Raw genomic sequence first — 20,277 nt, 5'->3', positions numbered from 1 at the left:
GTCACTGCTTAGTGACTTGGCCTTCCTCAGGGCTCACACCACCTCCGTGCAAGCCGTGGCGCCCCCCAGTCTTTCTGTGCGTGACACAGCTTTGATTTCAGAAACCTGGAGAGATTACACAGATAAAACATGCCCATCCCTTTCTGCAATATTAATGATTAACTTTAGTTCCACTTAAACCATGTTCAAGCAAACCACACCAATGTTCATGACAAATGACCAACACACATTCTGGTATCTTCAGTGTCCAAAGATGTCAATGTTGTGTGATATGTAACGGTATAGTGTGGTGACAGGACCTCTTTTTATTAGAAAATAAAACAAGGCAATTCAATTCTCATGAAAATGAACCCCAATGTCAGGACCTAAACTACCCAGTGCACATATATCTAATTTTCTCGAATTCATTTGTGTGGTGACACGTCCTTATGTGGTGCAATACGAGATAACCATAAATATGGCGGCCGCCTGGCAGACGACACATTTCAGCCATATGCGTATTCTCCTTGACGCAAGGAATGGGCGTCCCGTTGGGTTGCCGTACGTCAGATTTGTAACAGGGACCTTTAAGTGCTGGCAAAAGTTTGTTGACTTCCGTGATGCCAAGCATCGCCACTTCTGATTGGACGACATTCCCCAGTTTGTCAGCTAGACCAATGGCGGGATTGGTTGTTGCCTGTCCAAACATGGCGACTTCCAGACACAGTGGATAGGAGGTTTTGGGAAAAGAATTTAGCAGCCGGCTGCGCTCCGTCTATTTGTCCCGGGGAATCGGTGATGTGGAGAGGAAATGGCGAGCGACGCCGGAAGAAAGCAGTTCTGGAAAAGGAACGTCAGTAAAGTACCGGGAAGGTGCGTAATATGGAGAAGTGTCAGCATCCATACACAGAGCCTGCACAGCTCTCCTGTCACCGGGGATAGGGGGACAGGGTGATGCCCAATAATAAGCAGGAGATCTGAATTATAAATCTGTGTATAGAAGACACATTGTTCAGGGATGAAATACTTAGTCTGACTTGTCAGGGCTGCCAGTCCCCTGCATCCTCCTAGCAGACATTTCCTGTGCTCGGTGATGGTGCCATGGCATCTCCCAGACCTGGCATTGTGAGGGTTACAGTGCCAGATGAAGCCTGTGTATTAACCTGCTATTACTAGTCTACTTACTAGTCATTACTAGTCCCCTTTCATTGTCTGTGACAGATGGGACACCGCACTGATAACTCATAACAGGAAGTGCCTGAATGAGGAGCTTCATGGCAGGATCATTATTGACATGGAAGTTGCAGATTAGAGGATAGGAAAATGTTTTTTGGAATAAGATCGCTATGGTAAAGATTTGATCAGTGATTGGGTTATGTGAAATGTAATCTGCCCCCCTCCCCACATGACACCCAATCACATGACCTGGTCCTTGTAATACTGGCAGATGGCTAGTGTGAGGGCCGTACATATCTTCCATAAATCAGGAGGCTCTGATACCGAGAGAGGATTGAAATCCAATGAATGAAAGGGGCCTGCCATGGGGCATCAAGGGGAGAAAGGGGACTAGACCAGGGGTGGGTGACTTCTTCAGGGGCCACAAGGCCTGGGCCAGTATCAGATGGACAGAGAGTGTTTGTTTAAACATATAGAAATTAATGTGTAAAAGCCATTACTTAAAATTAAAAACACTTTTATTTGTCTTTTGCCAGTGGACAGTGATGTACCAATATTTGAGAGGCTGGATTAAATAGCCTAACCAGCCAAAGTTTCCCTTTGCCTGGGCTAGATTATGCTGCATGCTCATTAGCCGGGAAATGAAGCTTTGATTTGCTGCAGCTTCTGATGCACACTGTGTGAAGCTTATAGTGTACAGTAAAATCAGAGTATTCCCAGTACTGGAGAAGAGCCTGAACAACTATGCAAGGCTTAAGGCTGGATGAAAATATATCAGTAGCACAGCTCTGGCTTGCACTTTGTTTCTGGTATAGCAGGGTTAGAAGCTTTGTCAGTATGGCAGACAACCTAGTGTGACCAGGACAGGAAGTAAGTTAAAATGTTCCCAGTAAGGACTTCAGGAGCAAGACAAACCTCGAGTAGTGACTGTGCAGAGACAAAAACCTCAAAAAGCTGACACGTTCCAGGAGTTCCGATGCCCTCCTTTCATCAGGGCTTTGTACTGCCCACCAAGTGGTAAAAATTGAGGGATTCTGAAGGAGTAGTTTGTATGAGCGCCTATGTGATTTCCTGGCTGGAGCATGTCCAATATCATCAGCCATTGACGCCCCAGTCTCGCTGTCCCTGTCCAGCCCCTTTCTTTGGAGGCCCAGCATGTTTAGTCTTTTATAACATCCAATCAGCATTTGTGCTAATATCCTGTATTTGTTGTGGGTTTCTGCACTAAGAATACCTTTCAGTGTATAATATTTATATCTCATCCTCAGGATCTTATTTCTGTGCTTTGTTGTTAGTTTCAGACTCTGATGTACAGAAGTAATTGAGAAGTTTCCCTTTAAAACCTATGGGGGAATTTATTTAACCCTTTGTGACCAGAGGTTATCAGTGCCTAGTTTAAATCCACCAGCACCCCCTTGATTATAATTCTCAGACCAACATGTGCAAAGCTATCAGACCAATGAGTCAGCCAGAAAAGCAACAACTCTGGCACCTCCAATCCATCTGCAACATCACCCCCTGGAAGTCCCCCGATTCAAAACAAATCTAGAAGTGTTCCTTCTCTGGCTAAACTCCAGGACTGACACCCCTGCTTAGAATGCTCAAATACCTGCTGGTAATAACAATTTGAAAGGTTTGCCTAGCAGAAATATTTATAGGCTGGGTGGGTAGAATCTGTAGGTGGGTGCCAGCCTCTGTATTGTGACCCAACTTTTCCATACCCAACCAAAAACAGTAGTTATTTAAAAGTGCTGGGTGGTGCACCCAGCTAAAAGGGGCCTGGGAGAACTCTGCTTAATACAGATGCCCATCCTGTGTTTAGTTGTGAGAGCAGAAGTGGGTGACAGGGTCTCTTTATTGTAAATAGAATTTGCTGTACACATGCACAGTCATTAGTTTCGTTTTGAAAATATCTATCTGTCTATCTATCCCATTATGGAATTCCAGCAAAAAAATAACTTCAGTGTTTGGTACATTACATCCTTCTGCTTTCTGTTGAAGCCATACTTTGTGTTTGTAGGTGTAAATCACTTGTTGATCCTGCCAGTTTGCAGTTTGGAGGCACTTTCAGGCTGACTAGCCATTATGCTGCCACTATTTGATTGCTTTATTGCTATACTGATCTTCTCCCTTCACTACTGAGGGTCACTGAGACCTGGAACAATCATGCAGATTAGGAGTTCTGTTTTCACTTGTTGCACAATTACTTTGACTCTGTAAATGACAAAGTTTTCCTCAACCCGAGGATCAGCAGGACATCTTGACAGCTATAATTTTCAGGGAAGGGGTTGCCAGCTATGGATGTTTTTTTTTTCTTCTTGGCAGACCTTATTTTAGAGTTTCGCACTCAGACTGAAAACCTGTAGGAATTTACCTAAAATTGTCTTGTCATGTGTCTTTAGAAATGGGAAATGGTTTTGCAGAAGTAAACCAAAATGGACTTCACAAATTCTTTAGAATAAGGGCGGATATCAGTAGGTTAAAAGAGGAAGAGAAGAGTTCTGGAAAAAAAGCAGGGGAACAATGCACAGTCAACTTTTAAATCTGAAAAAAATGCTTATCATAGCATGCCACAGCATAAATGTGTATGTGCTTTTTGTATACATATGTTCTTTGCAACATCCTATGCAGACCAAAATCCATCCCTTAGATCAGGTGTCAGCAAACTTTTTTTGGCTACTAGGCCATTTTAGGAGGTCAAGAAGCACATTAGGCCGTACTCTCTCTTGGGGCCCGCGCCGATGGCTCTGCCCCCACCAGGAATGCCCCCGAAGGGAAATCCCTCTTCCCTGCAATGCATACAGAGGAGAGGGAATGTCCCCTTAACCCGGCGGCAGAAGTGTTAACGCCGGTCGGGGTAAATAGGGAAGGGAGGCATAACAAGGATCCCACTTTACCTTCATGTTACCCCAATGAATAATGCCGGAAAGATTTGTTCTTTTCTGCTTGTAATGGTAACCATTGACACCAAAAATGGTTTGAAATCCAAAATAATATAGTTGTTACCAGGCCAGGAATAGAGGGGTAGTTTTCTAATGAAAAGATTTCTTCTTAGTTCCTGTTGTGTTTCTGGGACAGGAACTTAAGGAAACTCCTCCTAGTGGAACACTAGTTTGCTTAAATCATGAAAAATTCCAAAGAACGTTTTTAGCTTGAAAAAAAACTCTCCTTCAAACCATGCATGTTTAATGAAGGTACAACAGCCTTTTTAAAATGTTTGTAATTTGAAGGAGGGTTAAAGGAAAACTACATACATATATTTTTTTCTATGTTTCCCTAGCCCCAGCTTTTTACTTCCATAGCAAATCTTTTTGGTAGCTGACTCCAAAAGGGCAATATGCAGTTAAATGAAGTGTGAGGCATTAGCAGTGCAGAAAAGGATCATTGCCTGAAAGCGAGCAGTATTGCTGGTTGTGGCTTTGCTACAGATAACTCTGGGAAGCTGGAGTAAGAGAAGCTATTGCAGATTGGTATAGATGTGTATTTGGGGGTTAGTTTCTAACCTATTCATTTAATCTAGTAACCGCTGCTTGGCATTAATTAGTGGAACTGACCAGCTTTATTGGTTGCTGTTGATGTTTACCCTTCTTATTTCTTCTCCTTGTTATGGATATAACACTTAATGGGAGAACAATAGTGATGTTCTGGAGGCAAAAGGAGCAGGACCAAAGCTAATGACCATAGAAGTTGGTTAATTTGTCAAATTTTTTGGAGTTTGCAGGCTTTTCTGCTCCCTATTGCAGCATATTTAAAAGGCTATATTGGGGTTACATTGGCAGTGTAGCCTTTTGGGTATTGGTATTTCTACATCTAATCACACTGGCAAACAAAACTGTAACATCTTTGATCTATATATGTGTGTGTTTGTGTTTTTGACAAGCCACTACTTGCTAATTTGTGGTGCCTAATCTGACTAAAGAATGATTTGTATAAGAGGCTGGATTTGGTGTATATGCTTTCTATTTATAAGACAGGCAGTTGTATAATTAAGGTTGCTGGTTTAGGCACTATGGACAACACCCATGAAATGTTTTAGCTCAGAAGAAACTCATAAATCCAGTAAAGGAAATCAGAGTTCATAAGCTCGGCAATGCTATGAATTATTTTCCATTGCATTGATCTCTGCTTGTATGTCATTAGCATTACACACCCCATTGTCTAGGAACTGACACCTATAAGTGTTTCTTATTATAGAACAAAGACCAGAAATGGAAAATATTATGATTCTGTTAATATAAGGAATTGTCTCTAAAACTGCTTAAAACATTGATATACTTCTGTAATAAATTGTTGTATTTTTATCTTCTCTGCAAATTAGCATTCAGCACGTATATGGCGCCCAGCATCCTCCTTTTGATCCAGTGCTTCATGGAACGTAAGTCAAGTTTTACTCTTTTAGTCCTTTCATCTTCTTTTATATTAAAAATAGAATAAAGCATATGAGCAGGCTTTTAGCTTGGTTTTTATGCCTTGTGGACAGTTGACCTATTTGTGTTTGCTTTTCCCTGTTATGGAAGTCATAAAATGTGAATTGTTGATTGCCAAGGTTCAGTGTTAAATTGGTAGGAACTGTGTGAAAGTTTGCTCTTTGCCTACTTCTGAGAGCGTGCAATAAATAATTCCAATTTATTTACACGGTCCTAAAAACATGCTTTATGTTTTAATACTATAATAATAAAGCAGCAGCACCCAGAAGGTAGGAGCCTTCAGTCAGATATTAAAGAGGCAATTCAACCAGAAATAAAATACATATAGTAATGTGGAAAGCTAAATCTGTCAAAGTATTGCAGTTCAGTTTAGTCACTTTTGTGATTCACCACTATTGCCACTCTGTACACACTTGTGATACTACTATTACCTGGAGTGGGCTACCCACATTTAGGGGTTTCAATAAACCACTCACTCCTGTGCTTTGATGGTGGTCATCAAGGTGGCTCAAGTATAATGAGAAAACAAATGTGCAGAATTCTATACTTGGGCAGACTTGATAACGCACTGCCAGGGATTATGCCCATAGTAACCTGCGCTCAGGGGAAGAAGAATAAATAATAATAGATGGTGGTCATCAATCAACCAGAAATGTATAGTGGCAGTAGGGTATTTCTTCAGGCAGCAACCCTGTATTGTAGCAGCCTCTTCTGTTTTCACACATTGTTAACTTTATTGTTTGTCCTGGAGTTCTGCCTTAAAGTACAACTAAACCTTAAAACACTAAACCGACTATTTAGTTATACATGATAACTAGATAACCAGAACCTTCACACCACAAATCCATTTGGGGGTGAAAAAGTACATATATTGTTTATATATATTTTAAATAAACCAGCTAAATACCTAAATATTCTATTAGGTATTTAGCTGGTTGCCCTGACTTACATTCCAATGGCCTTGCAAGACTCTCATAAATCTACCTTTGATATTGTTATAAAAAAACTGGTTACTTGTTAGGGTTCCTTTCATGTCACTATTTGGTAAAGCACAGAAAACAGGAATTGTTTATGAATTATGATAAATAATCCGGTCATGTAAATTTAAATTCAGTTCACTCAATTGGTAATTAGACAGGGATATATAAAGAAGGATTTCTGCGTCTCTCAAGTTGTTTTTGAACGAATCAAGGTAACTAAACCAGAGGTGAGAAACATTGCTATAGTAGTATGTGCTGCTGTTAGTTATCAGGTAGTATGATTGTAGGCTATCCTTAAATGACTAAAGCCATAAACTATATTTATAGTTATGTTTTTTTTCGATTAAAAGTTCGGAAAGGACTATAATTTTCCCTTTCACTTCCTTGATATCTGCTTACTTTGTCTCTATTGAAATACTTCTGATTTCTGATTATCACTATCCCATCACTTTTCAATCCTGCTGAAATGTGTCATCGGGAAACAGAACTGGTAAATCACAGTGGGGACACAGGGAAATACCAGAACCTAGGTGTCACCAGAAGCATAAATTGATGGGTAATCCTCCAGTTTTGGACACCTTTTCAACTGACAACTCTTTTACCAAGAATATTCTGTTCAGGTTGGGAAGATTTCTTCTTATTTTCTGTTTGTCTAAAACAGAGGAAGTGAAGGGAAATTTACCAGAAGAATAGACCAACAAAAGTGAAGGTTATAACCTTAACTTACTCTATTCAAAACAAAATAGGTTTTTGGGCTTGACCTATAAGGTCATTGTGAAATTCCCTTAATTATCCTGTTCTGGAGAGAATACAGAAAATGGAAAGAAAAGTGCCCAAAGGGAGAGGGCTTCCTGTTTTGGGCAGTTGTTACTAGAACAAATGTCTTCTTTGAATGAATTTCCCTCATCCCTTCCTCTGTGACAACTCAATTTTTTCCCCTTCCTGTCGCAGTGGTCACCAGGACCAATGGTGAGGTGAATGTCCTCAGCAGGGACATGCACAGCTAAAAAAAACTTGTCAGAGTCTTAGTCTTGAGTACATCTGACATCTGAGTAGATCTGAGAATTGCTCTGTCCATTATCGAATGATACTTCTGATCTTGAAAAAAGCATTCCTTGACAGTTTGGTGATCTAAACACAATTCATAATTGCAATTCTGGATGTGACACTAAATAGGCTGCTAGCTGACTTTTAACAAGTTTTAAGAATTCTGAATTTTATTTAATATTGCCATTGTGAACTATGAAATGTAAGGTGCTGCAGCTTAACAGTTCTTAGATGTGGTGGCTACAATCATCTTTTTTTAAGCTAAACATTTTCAGCAAGTACTGAAAGTTCCTTGATATTCCAGTGTCCAATAGCCAATATCTCCAAATGTGTCCAAATGTAATGCTTTCCAAGATAACGTCTGACTACAAACTTCTTTTAAGTAATGTAATTTGTATCAATAAATATGAAGCTTTTTATAGGGGTAAGCCTCTTTGAGTGGCAACTCTGCCAAACCATAGATTTTGTACAGTGAGTGAATACGGTCATCTTAAGACATGAAATATTTTCTTTCCAGCATCACTAGGTAAAAATAAAGGAAAAGGGACATGGAATTCACAAACATTATGCCCAATGGATTATCAGTTGTGACATTGGAAAGATTCTGAGTTTGACATGGAGGAATTTAAAAAGGGAAATATCAAATAAACATTGCCTGCAATTTTTCTTTTCAAGAAAATAACTTTAACTTTAAATGAGCTTCACAGTAATAATTTCATGGAGTAAAACTTCCCACAGTGAGTGTAGTAAGCTGATATCAATCAGTGTCCATCCTGTAAATACAGCAGTTGATGGCTCTTCCTTGCTTTCTTGAGGGTCATTAAGGCAGGCAGGGTAATTGTACAGTGGAGTCATCCTGCTCCGTGTCCAGTTATTTGTGGGTTTACAGCAACCATGTTTTGAAATTTGTTCCATAAAGTAAAAGTTGTCGTGCTGTTTTCCAAATGTTCTCTATGTGAAGTCTACCTTCAACACAGCAGCTTTCTGAGCATACGGAGTTCATTTGTTTACAGTATAGCAATTTATTATTGATAAATTGCAATGCACAAGCCTGTTTTCCTTTATTGCTCTAGCTAAATAGAAGCTGCAATGTAAAATGTGTTGTAAACAACGCTTCTGCTGTTTTAAGAACATGGTGCTAAAACTATCTCCATGGTAAAATCAATCAATGTGTATTTTGTCAATTTCCAAACCTGTTTTCAGACTCTGCTGATGCTTTATTCAGAGATAAAAATAAGAAGCTTTTATGTGGCAAAGTGCCATCTTTTATGACTTGTAGGCTAGATCAGCACATGCCAGATTTTTGCTGGTAACAGAGTTAACAAGAATTTACAAAATATTCCCATCAAGGCCACCTTCTCCTAGCTGCCTTTCTTGTCTTCCTCCCAGAAGAACAGATCCACTCCTAATGTCCGTATACTGGGCTAGAGTTGGACAAAGTTGTTCTGAAAGTACGGTTTACTTTTTCATTGAATTATTTATTTTTTGAGTAGCTTTGGACCGGAGGAAGAGAAAACAAAGACCCCCTGGTAATGGTGGCCTTTTCTTTACTAAATGAAACAAATGAATTGGTATTGACTGGGCAAACACAGTAGGATTTATTCCCTGAATGTTTTCATGTTTTGTATCTTTTAGCAATTATCCAGTTGTTTTTACTGAAGGTTATTGATTTTACAATCATAAGAGAGTACACTGAAGCTTACAATGGAACATTTAAATCAAATAACATCCCAGGTCTCCCATACATGTGGTGCTTTGTTATACTACTTACATGTACTTGCACATCCAGGGCATTTAGTGTTGTCCTCTTATCCACACCACATTTCTTTTACAGGTTTTATCTTGTACCAATTTAATTTTGGGCATATCCCATCCTTGTGAAGACCTTCTGCAACATCTCATACATGGTTGAACATCGTTGTATCTGGTTCAGAGTTATTTACAAGTTGCTGCAAAAGCAGCAATCATCTCACAATTACAAGGGCAGCAGGGAGGAGGACAGATATCCCAGCATGCACTGCTTTTGTGAGCTTTTAACTTTGTGGCATTAGCAGTGGATGCCATTAAAATTGTCAGTCCCTTTTTCTAGGTAATTTCAGTATTGTTGGTGACAATCCATACTGGTCACTCCCCCCTTGGTATTTTTTTTTCGTTTTAAACCGTCACAAAATGGCCAGCACCCTTAAGGGATGTTACAGGGGGTTATGGAATGCCAACGTTGTCTCTTGTTTGTTTAGTGCATTGGAGATGCGCAGGGAGATTTTCAGGAAGCAGACCAGTGAACCAGTGCTTTTTCAGTGTTTAATGGCACAATATTGCAACCATTGTTTAAAAGAAAAATAACTATTTCTGCTAATTTTAACAGTTAAATGTATTTTTTTTACTTAAATAATCTTTTGAAGATTACCACAGGAATGTAGTGGCAAAAACTGTCCTCCATATTAAAGTTGTAATCATAAATGCGATATATATATACCTGCTGATATGATAAATATTTTCTCTTTTCAGGAATGTACTTGCTTTCACAGATGATGATTTGATTGAAGTGTTGCTGCCTCGTTTAGTCTCTTTGCAGTTGCTAATTTTTCTATTTTCCATAGCTGTATTCTGTATAAAAGTGGAGCTCCACGAATATTGTTTTCCTTCTATTTTAGTGTGGAATCAAGTTAAGTGGTAAAAACAATATTATACGTAAAAATGTGTGTCCCATGTGTGGAATATTTTTTTATCACTTTCTGTCCAATGACTACTAAAAATTATCTTTTTCTTAAAAAAAACTATTAATACCTGTTCAGCATTATTGTTTTCTTGTGCATTACACATTCCCAATCTATAAAATTATGTGGATGTATGAATGTTTTTACATTTATTTCTCTATATTAAATTCTAACTCAAATTTTACTACATTGCAGTCATGGTTCCTTAATTACCACACGACCTGTCTATCTAAAAGCATATCTAGTCTATTAGATATTACTGGGTTTATTAATCTACCCTCCTTATGCGTTGAAGCCATCACTTTGGTAAAATAATTTATCTTTAAAGTGTACTCAGAACTTTCTAGTAGCAAGCTTCCTTGTTTCAACTAATATATGGGGAGTTGGTTATAAATCAAACTTTATCAAATAGAAATAATGAGAAAAGACGTTTTTTTTCTGTGGCAGAAAGTCAAACAAGTGTTTTATAAGTGTATCAAATGGTATGCAATCATAAACAATACAAGTAATCAGTGAAAATATAAACAGTAGGTAATATACGAATTGATATAACAAACTTAATATTTAGGCATCTCCTCAAGTTTGCTTTTTTTTTTTTTTTTTTGGGGGGGGGGGGGGGGCGGTTGCCTCTTGTGCCTAGACAAATAGTTGCCTGACTAAGTAAACAGATGGTGTAAATATCGAAAGTCTCTACGCCGACGCATTTCACCAACGTGCTTCTTCAGGGGATGTATAGAGAACGTCGGAGCAGCTGTGTGACAACATGAGAATAAATACAGTCAAATATAAATGGTCGTGATCAGTATTGAAAATTACCTTTTCATCTTACAAGAGTACAAGAAGTATTTTCAGAACATTAGTGGATTCTTTAAACATCAAAAAGTGAGTCAGAAAGTATGATATTACAAAAACTTTTCACAGTGTTATACATACCACAAAAGTAATCTGATTTTTTGAGAAGCATCATAAGCAATGGAAATATTAGATATTAGTTTTGTGGTGAAAAGGATAAAACAAAGGTATTAGACTGGCATAAATGGTGCCACATACTAGGCAGTTGTTATAGAATCCTATTCTATTAAGGCACTTCAACGAGTAGTTTTACAGTTCAGGATCATTGGATTGAGCAAAAATGCTATTTTTTATATATGAGATGACCGTTAATTCACTGTCAGTCTAGGATTAAAGCAGAGATGGTATAGAAAGGGATAATATCTTAACTATATATTATATTATATTGTAGTAAGCACAAGTAAATACTATTATAATATATTAGTAAACACAAGGTATACAGTAAGAGTAACTGAGTGTTTAACCAGTATATACATAAAAAGTAATTTCTCGAGGTAAAATGGAAGCGTAAGAGTCAGAGGTATATCATTTGTAAATAATGAGCGGGACACCGCTATTCTAATTGAAATTAATTTGAAAGACTTACCCCTCGGGAATATGGATGGTATTAGGGGACGATTGAAGTTAGTGATCCGCAGCATGATCCATGCGGAAAAAACGCTGGACGGTACTGTGATAGCTGCTTCTGCCTTACATGGGCAAGAAGATTGCGTGCAAATTGTACTGGGGTACGCGTGCCGGTGATGATGTCACTGAGTGTGCGCAAAGTAGCTTGTTGACGTCATATCCGCCCTCTTCATCATGCCAGTCCTCTCCCTGCTAATCAGGCCGCCCCAATAAGGTATAGGCGGTTCGATAATCCACAGCAGAAGCTGTGGATTAACGGGGGAGAGATCACCAAGAACATCGCTGCTTGCTGCAGCAATGTAAACTGGTTAGCGGGTGGGTATCTTGCTGGGGAGGACAAGGGTATCAGTGTATATCTTAGGAGATGTGAAAGGATACATGAAAAGTTTACCACTGCTTTTGAACCATGTATTTTCTACTGCAACATTTTACCAAATTAATTCACTTGCAAATGTCATTCAGTTTATTGGCTTACACTTGAAAGCAATTCAACCCAGAGCTTCTGTATTTGGGCAGTAAAATGCAATGCAAATATTATAGTAAATCAAAACAATTAATTTTTTTCTGTTCATAGAAAAGCATAGCGTGTAACAAAATGCAAAATAAATGTTTACAATAGAGGGTTTAGTGAAGGTTATAGCAGTACATACTGAAAGGACCATGTCACCAAGAAGGTTGACATTTTTTAGAAGGGGAAAAAACTCATTATATGCTCAGAAGCCTTTAGCGAACTTTGTCGTAGTTATAATCATAGACTACCTGCATTTCCTCAGACTGGTCCATTTCTTTGGTGAAAAGCAAATGAACATTTAGTGTAAAATAATTCTCAGCACATAGCCATCCCAATTCTGTGCTTTAGCAATTGCTGTTAAACACTTCTGATTCTGTTAACAATATATTTTATGTTGTTGTTCGGGACTGGAAATCATGTCAGCTTATGCAATCGACCTAACTTCATTTTTTCTAAAACATTTTTCTAAAATACCATAGATCCAGGAAATTCTTGTAGATATTTTTCCACGCATTTAACACATCGCTATTCTTTGTTAGGTATCCTACAGAGCAATAAGTGCTTTGAGAATCCAGTGTACAAACTGCATGAAGTTCAATTAACTTAGTAATTCCCTCCAGGTTATTGATCAGAAGCCAGAAAAATGTAACTTACTTGAAATGTTAAATTTTAGCTAGTTTTTTGCAGGAATAGGAATGATGGTATTGACCAATATGCACTAGTTCTATGGACTCCAGCAAACTCCATGACGTGGCTAATGCCACTGAAAGTGGTTAAATCAGCACTCTTTCCTTATATAGTAACCTTGCTAAGTGTCTTTTTTTCCAGCATTGATCAGAAGATAGATTATATAGACATGGTTTTCACCATACGTATTGTTTTTTATTAAAGCTCTTGCTTCCTGAATTATTTTTTTAGTAGGTTATGTTACTACATTTCTAAATATATTTTTTTGTTATGCTGTACTAAAAAACAATTGCAAAACTTTTGATCGCCCTTAGTGTTTCTTCTTTTATGCCCTATTATATTGTATAAATAAAATGGATTTTCATTTGGATGTTTTTTTTGCAATGTAGTGTAACTCTTAAGTGTAATGAAACGAACACCCACACACTCCCTCTCTATCTCCTATCTCATCTGGTATACCCATTAAAATGCTTGCTTGTTAACACAACACTCTTATCAGCCAAACACATGGCAGCAACTCAATGCATTTATGTATGTATACATTGGCAAGGCAAGTTTGTTAATCTCAATGGTAAGTGGAGAATATCAAGAGTGGTTTGAGTTGGTGGAAAGGCAACAGGAAGTCCAATAACTGCTTGTTTGAACTAAAGTATGCAGAAAAGCATCTCTGAGCGCACAGCATGTCAAAACTTAAACTGTAGAAGAACACGCTAGGTGCCTTTTCAGATAAGAACCTGAACACCTGAAGTTACAATTCACACAGGTTCACCAGAATTGAAGAATGGAAACATATTGCTTGGTCTGAAAGGTCTTTTTTTTTTTGCTTTCACGTTTGGATTTTAGGGTCAGAATTTGGCATCCACAAAAGGAAAGCATGACCCCATCTTCCCTGTATCATTGTTTCAAGCTATTGGTAGTGTAATGTGTGGGAGGTTTTTTCTTTACCACAGTGTACCCATCTTCCAGTGATTGCTACTAGCAGGATAGCCCCTTTTGTACCAAAACCCTAAAAATGGTACTAACACCTTGTTGAATCTGTTTTTCTGTTTGATGCCCAAGGAGGCTCAGTACATCATGTCCTGCATCTTCACATTGGTCTCAACTTTGCAAACCTTAGCTGTTTTAGAGAAGAGGCTTTCTCCTGGCAACCCTTCCAAAGAAGCCATACCTGTTCATTCTTTTTCTATTTGCTCTGTTATTACCATGCTGAGGCCTGTAGAGAATTAACCTGCTGGAATATCCACTACTGGGAAGGTTGTCAATTGTCTCCATTGATTTCCCCTTCTAAAAAAATCATTCTCACTGTAGAATAGAATATCTTTCCTCTATGGCTCATGTCAATCTTCCTTTGCATTGTTTTAACACACAACTGCGTACTACAGCCAGCAAACTTATAACTTAACTTATATTTATATACTTATCATAACTTCTGCTTTATATACTTCTCTCTCAATTCCTATGGGTGTGGTATACTTTGCATTTTGACTTTGTCTTTGACATCCTGTAATATTTTATGTGTTGTTTATCTGATGTTGTATTTCTTTGTCTTGATACTTAAAACCTTAGAATTGAAAATTACTGTAATTCCTTCTTTCCAAAACTATGTAAAAATTGGTTGTGCATATGTTTTTATCCCATTTGCTTTAAAACCCTTAAATATTATTATATGGCCCACCAACTAACTTCAGAAGTCACATTAGTTGATTAAGGTCCACCTGTATGCAACCAAAGTGTCCCACACAGAAAATAGGATCTGAAATGCCACACCAATCTTCCAGGAAAGATGCCAAGAGTAACACTGAAAGAATAGAAATATCTACTGCAGAGATGGGAGTATCTATGTAAATGACTGCTTTTATACCTACACATGAAAGAAAGTTCTTATGTAAAAGAAGACTAAAACAGCTTTTGCTCATCATGGGAAACGCAACGAGTGGTGCAAACCCAGCACTTCACATTTTCACAGTGATGGTGTCAGGCATATTGTTTTAGGACATCTACTTTGAAGGACAAAAGTAATTTCTTCCAATATTCATCACGGACCATTATCATTTTTTATTTACTATATGTAACAATTCCAGTGAGTCACAAGTTCACATACTTAACCTAACTGTGCCTTCAAACAACTTGGAAATTTCCAGAAAATGTCAAGCCTTTAGGCATTTAGACAATTAGTGTTTGAAAACCAATTAGTCTGATTGGAGTCCACATGTGGATGAATACAATCAAGCTCGCGCCTCTTTTCTTGATATAATGGAAAAAAAAATTGAAAAGACACAAGGAAAAAAATTGCAGACTTCCACAAATCAGGTTCATCTTTGGTGAAAATTTTCAAATGCCTGAAGTTTCCTCATTCACCAATACAGACATTATTACACAAGTATAAACACCATGGGGCCACACATCCATCATAGCACTTAGGAAGGAGATGCATTTTGTTTCCTAAAGAAGAACATACTTTGGAATAAAAAGTCCAAATAATGTCAGAACATCAGTGGAGCACCTTGTGATGCATACAAAAAATGGTAAATAGGAACCTATATCTTGGTTTAAATGAGTCCCATACTGACATGCCCTGAAAGGCTGCTCAACGAGGTAAAAGACACTGCTCCAAGGCTGCCATAAAAGAGGCAAACTACAGTTTGTAGGAAAATGGCTTAGATTTTGCAAGCCAAAGAATACCATCCCAACCGTCAAGCATGGCCCGTGTATCATTTTGTGGGGGTTTTGCAGGAGAAGCTTGTGTACTTAACAAAATAGATGGCACAAATATTTCCTCTTCTTGCGCCTTTTGCTCCTGTCACCTGATCTCGTGCCTGCGCAGTATGTTCGATTGGGAGGCAGTACGAATTTCACTGTGCATGTGTGAGCTCTTCAATATTTTCCCTGCACAGAAGGAGCAGCCAGAAGCCTCGTGGAATGCGTGACATGAGTATCCCAGGAGGCGGTGCATTCCCAATCTGTCTTTATTGCTGCAGCAATAAAAAAAAAAGTTTTAACCACCCCCCCCCCCCAAAAAAAAAGTTTTTTTTACCTAACATAAAAGAGTTGTGTACCCTTTTACGTAAAGTAAAAAGTTTGGTGATTGGTCTACTTAAAGTACAACAAAGTCAAGGAATTTGAGTTGCTGTTTGCCCTGACATTCCAATTGAAAATGTGTGGGCATAACTAAAAAGTACCGTATATGCAAACAAGGATGTATATGAACCTGTCCAGTTTGATCAGTCCTGTCTTATTTTAGGAGTCTTGTGGAAGGCTACCAAAAAATTATGGCTTAAGTTAAAACAATTTAAAGGCAAAATTACCAAATAGTCAGCAAGTAAACTTGTTACCCACTGGAATTGTGACCACTAAATCTACAGACTCCCGGACCGCTTGTGTGCGGGGAGCTGTGTATCACTCAAAGGGGAAGAAACTTCCCCCAGAGTGACATGATAATGCTAGAACCCATCCACTCCCCCATTGCAGGTCAGAGACACGACCTGCCCACTGCCCTGAGCCTGCGGTCCATATGGGGAACATGGTCTGCGGCTCTGGCTGGTGCACCCCCCCAAGCGGGGTCCTTCTGATTCCGCTGGGGAGGTGCACCGGCTAGAGCTGCGGACCACTGCTGGTCACCGTGGTCTCGCCATTCACCTGTTCTGTAGTGGACATTATCGTCTTCTTCTTTTCTTCTGCGTCCCAAGCTTCGGCCATCTTGATTGGCTGGGCCAGGATGCCATATCAGTTCAATCAGTCCTGGAAGTGGGGATTGCTGGGTATCCCTTGCAATAAACTCTGAGCTGCACACATGCAGGTCAGTGTATTTTGACAGAAGGCCGGGGATCAGGCAGTTAAGAATACTTGTTGCGGAGAGGACACAACCGTATCAGCCTTTAGACAGGTTGTTTTTTGATTGCTTGAAATCTTATCATTAAGGAGATTTTAATCTTGGGCATAAGGTTTTAATGATGATTTGGGTAGATCATATTTTGTTCTTTAATGTTTTTTGATTGCTTGGTGAATGGTTTCATGGACACATAAGCTTCTTTCCTTTTTACAGAATTGGTAATTTAACACCAAATATACTACTTCCAGATTTAAGCTCACAATCTTTTAAGCTGCATGACATCTTATTTGTTATCTAAAAAGTTGAACTAAAATATTTTACTGTTTACCAGTAAAAAGAAATATTTTTTCCAGAGGCTGTAAATGACCTCTTCTTTAACTTTTAATGCTTCCATGGCAGATTTGTGCTGCTCTAAACCCCTAAAGGTGTAGCATGCAACTTTTGTGCAAGTTCAAGTACCGGATGTTGATTGGACTTTTTCAACACCATATCTGTAAAGCAGAAGTGTTGATCAGTGTTTATGTAACTGTCCTAAATGTTTTTGTGCTGTAATTTGTACTGTCTGATAACTAATGTTGCTAAAAAGAATTCCATTGGAAAATGTATTGGTACTGATTTATGCATATTGTTGGGTACCTCTTGTATTTTTTACTGGTTTCAATGTCTAGGTATCAGACCCTAGAGAATCAAATTATTGATGTTTTTTCACCCAACTTTGATCCAAAATATTAACATTTTTCACAAGTTTGGGTAAAATTTAGGTGAAAGGATACTTAAATACCAGTGGTGATTTACAGTCCTGATAATTTGTTGTTTAATACTTTTCTTGTGAGCGAATTTTATTAGCATTCTAGGCCATAGAGGAAAAGGGTATGTTAAGGGAAGGAATTGGAAGGTTTTCCTGTGTAATTTGGGGTGTGTTACCAGTGGTGAAATCCCCTATGCAACACGGCCCCAGGTTTGTAAAATAGGTCTAGCATGTAGTGTCTGCTCTGATTTTATAATCCATGTATACACATGGCACCTAGTGCTGTGTTTTTGCTTTTTAGAGGGGGCAGTTGTATTGTATATTGTGTAAAGAATATTGTATTCTGAAAAATAATATTTTTTTGTGTAATGATAACATTTGTTTGGCTATGAAGACTATGCGTTCATTTCCTTTCTGTAATTTTTTTCTCCACATTGTAAACCAAGATGTTTAGCAGAGGCGTCAACATTAGTTGAAGGACTTTTAGCTGCCACTCGTCTATTGTACTACCTGCACATGTGAATGAGCTACAAATCCTTGACACTTATGGAATGTGACTTGAAAAAAGAATCCCATCCTGAATTCACAGTCCATCTACATGAACAATCGCAGAATAGATAGCATTTGCACTACCATTGAGGTACCTGCTCTTAGTTCAGTCCTAATATGCCCTCGTCCTGCGCCAGTAAAGCACCAAGCCTGCTGAAATTGGAGTCCTGCCAAATAGAACTCTTCCCCTGAAGAAGCAGAATACCCCATATGCAAAACATGTCGTGACCTTTGTGCCTGAAGCCCACAGACACAATATTCCAATATTTGACTAATGTTTTAAGGTATTTACAAATACTGTATTATAAATATTATGTTAACTAATTGTAAATTATTAATTTATATATAAAGAATTATTTGGTGGTCTGCGGCTCTGGCCGGTGCACCTCCCGTCAGGGTCAGGAGAAGGACCCCGCTTGGGGGGCACACCGCCCAGAGCTGTGGACCATGTCCCTTGTATGCATCCCAGGCTCTGGTCACAACCCACCCAGTCTTCCATCGCAGGCTTAGACCTGCGATAGGAGGGTGGGTTCTGGCATCATGACCTCACTCTGGGGAAATTTTCTTACCCCTTTGAGCGACACACAGCTCCCCACGCATGCACGGTCTGGTTTCCATAAATGTAGAGGTCTGTGACGTCCAAATAATACAATACACATGATCTGTGTGCTAATTTCACCCTTACCACTTTGACATTCTTACAAACATCTGAGATTTGTTTCATAAGAACTGCTGGAAACATAATAGCAGTGTGGTGCATCTGCTAGTTTTTTTCTTTTCAGTGACTATGCAACCAAAAGCTTTTTTTTCCTGTTTTATGGTTCTTATTAAATAACTCACAATTATTACAACTGTCGCTTGAATCCAGGTTCTCCTATAGGGCAAGCACTAGGTGATAATGTTTTCTTGTTTTTGTTAGGTAAAGCTCCTGCTGTATTTTAGTGTTTTTTTTTTCTCGAGATTTGAAATCATTACTTTTATATTCACATTGCCTCCCTTTCCATTTTCATAGCTTGACAAAAACGATTCAGAAGCCTCCAACAACACCTATAAAGCTGAAAAAAGTCACCACTTTCCAAGAGTTTGAGAGCAACACAAGTGATGCATGGGATGTTGGAGAGGATGATGATGAACTGCTAGCCATGGCAGCAGAAAATTTAAATACTGAAGTTGCAATAGAAACTGCCAACAAAGTCATCCAAAACCATACAAAGTTACAAGAGCAGAACAAATTCCAAGAGATTAAACAGCTGGGAGACAGACCTGTGGCACCTGAAGAGCTTTCCTCACATGTGACCAGCGATAACAAGATTGTGAAATCAGCCAGTGAGAGCCAGATACCCAAATCATCTGGTAAGTACTCGGATGTGTCATGTTATGTTATTATAAATCTTTTATGAAGGGGTGTGACATTGTGGAAACAAATCTTTGTGCGAAGAACAGTGCATTTTTTTTTTAATAAAAAAGCCAGTTTGATACTCTGCAACTGGAGCTGCTGAGTTTCTTCTCAGTAACAATTTCTGTTACAATGTGACAATTTTTATTAAGTAGAGATGACTCCCTACACAGGTTTGGGTGCAGAATATGTAAAATACTTTTAAATACTTTTATCACAGCAGTAATTCATGGTGGGCAGTACTGTTCTCACTGATGTACTGAGTACCTGTGACACACAACAAAAAAAAATGTAGGTACCTAATTTTCCTGTTATTAAGACCTAAAAATGTCTATTCTTAATGTTGATGCACTACTTTGAGCTTTAATGAGATCTAAATCCCCAGTCCTCACATTAGGAATTATTGGATTTATAGGAATTATAGGAGCAACATGCACACAATCATATGAATAATATATTTAAAAATATGTTACTTTGAAAAAGTGTTTGAAGTTGTAGGAAAACAATTTAGAGGTAGCTGGAGGTTTTCAATATTTCTGGCTGAACACTAAAGGAAAGTAGTGTAGCTGCAAAATGAAGTTCCTGACCATAATAAAAACTATATGTCCCATGATTCCTTGTGATGTACAGGTAGTCCCCAGGTTATATACGTGATAGGGACTGTAGGTTTGTTCTTAAGTTGAATTTCTATGTAAGTCCGAACAGGTACATTATTTTAATGCGATTAGGACAGATGCTTGTCTCAACATATT

General features: G+C 38.5%; 1 protein-coding gene across 1 annotated transcript in view; it reads left to right on the top strand.

The window, feature by feature from the left end:
* Nucleotides 1-610: 610 nt before the first annotated feature.
* TBC1D22A (TBC1 domain family member 22A) overlaps nt 611-20,277 on the top strand; it is a 276,396-nt gene continuing 256,729 nt past the window's right edge. The window contains exons 1-3 of the mRNA XM_072401624.1: nt 611-852; nt 5,474-5,530; nt 19,142-19,482. Coding sequence (XP_072257725.1) covers nt 791-852; nt 5,474-5,530; nt 19,142-19,482 — 460 coding nt within the window. The 5' untranslated portion in view covers nt 611-790. The remainder of the gene's footprint in view (nt 853-5,473; nt 5,531-19,141; nt 19,483-20,277) is intronic.

The sequence above is a fragment of the Pyxicephalus adspersus genome, chromosome 2 (genome assembly GCF_032062135.1).
Source record: "Pyxicephalus adspersus chromosome 2, UCB_Pads_2.0, whole genome shotgun sequence".
In the NCBI taxonomy this organism is placed as follows: domain Eukaryota; kingdom Metazoa; phylum Chordata; class Amphibia; order Anura; family Pyxicephalidae; genus Pyxicephalus; species Pyxicephalus adspersus.
Note: the sequence above shows the minus strand (reverse complement) of the source record. Positions and strands in the feature narration are given on the sequence as shown.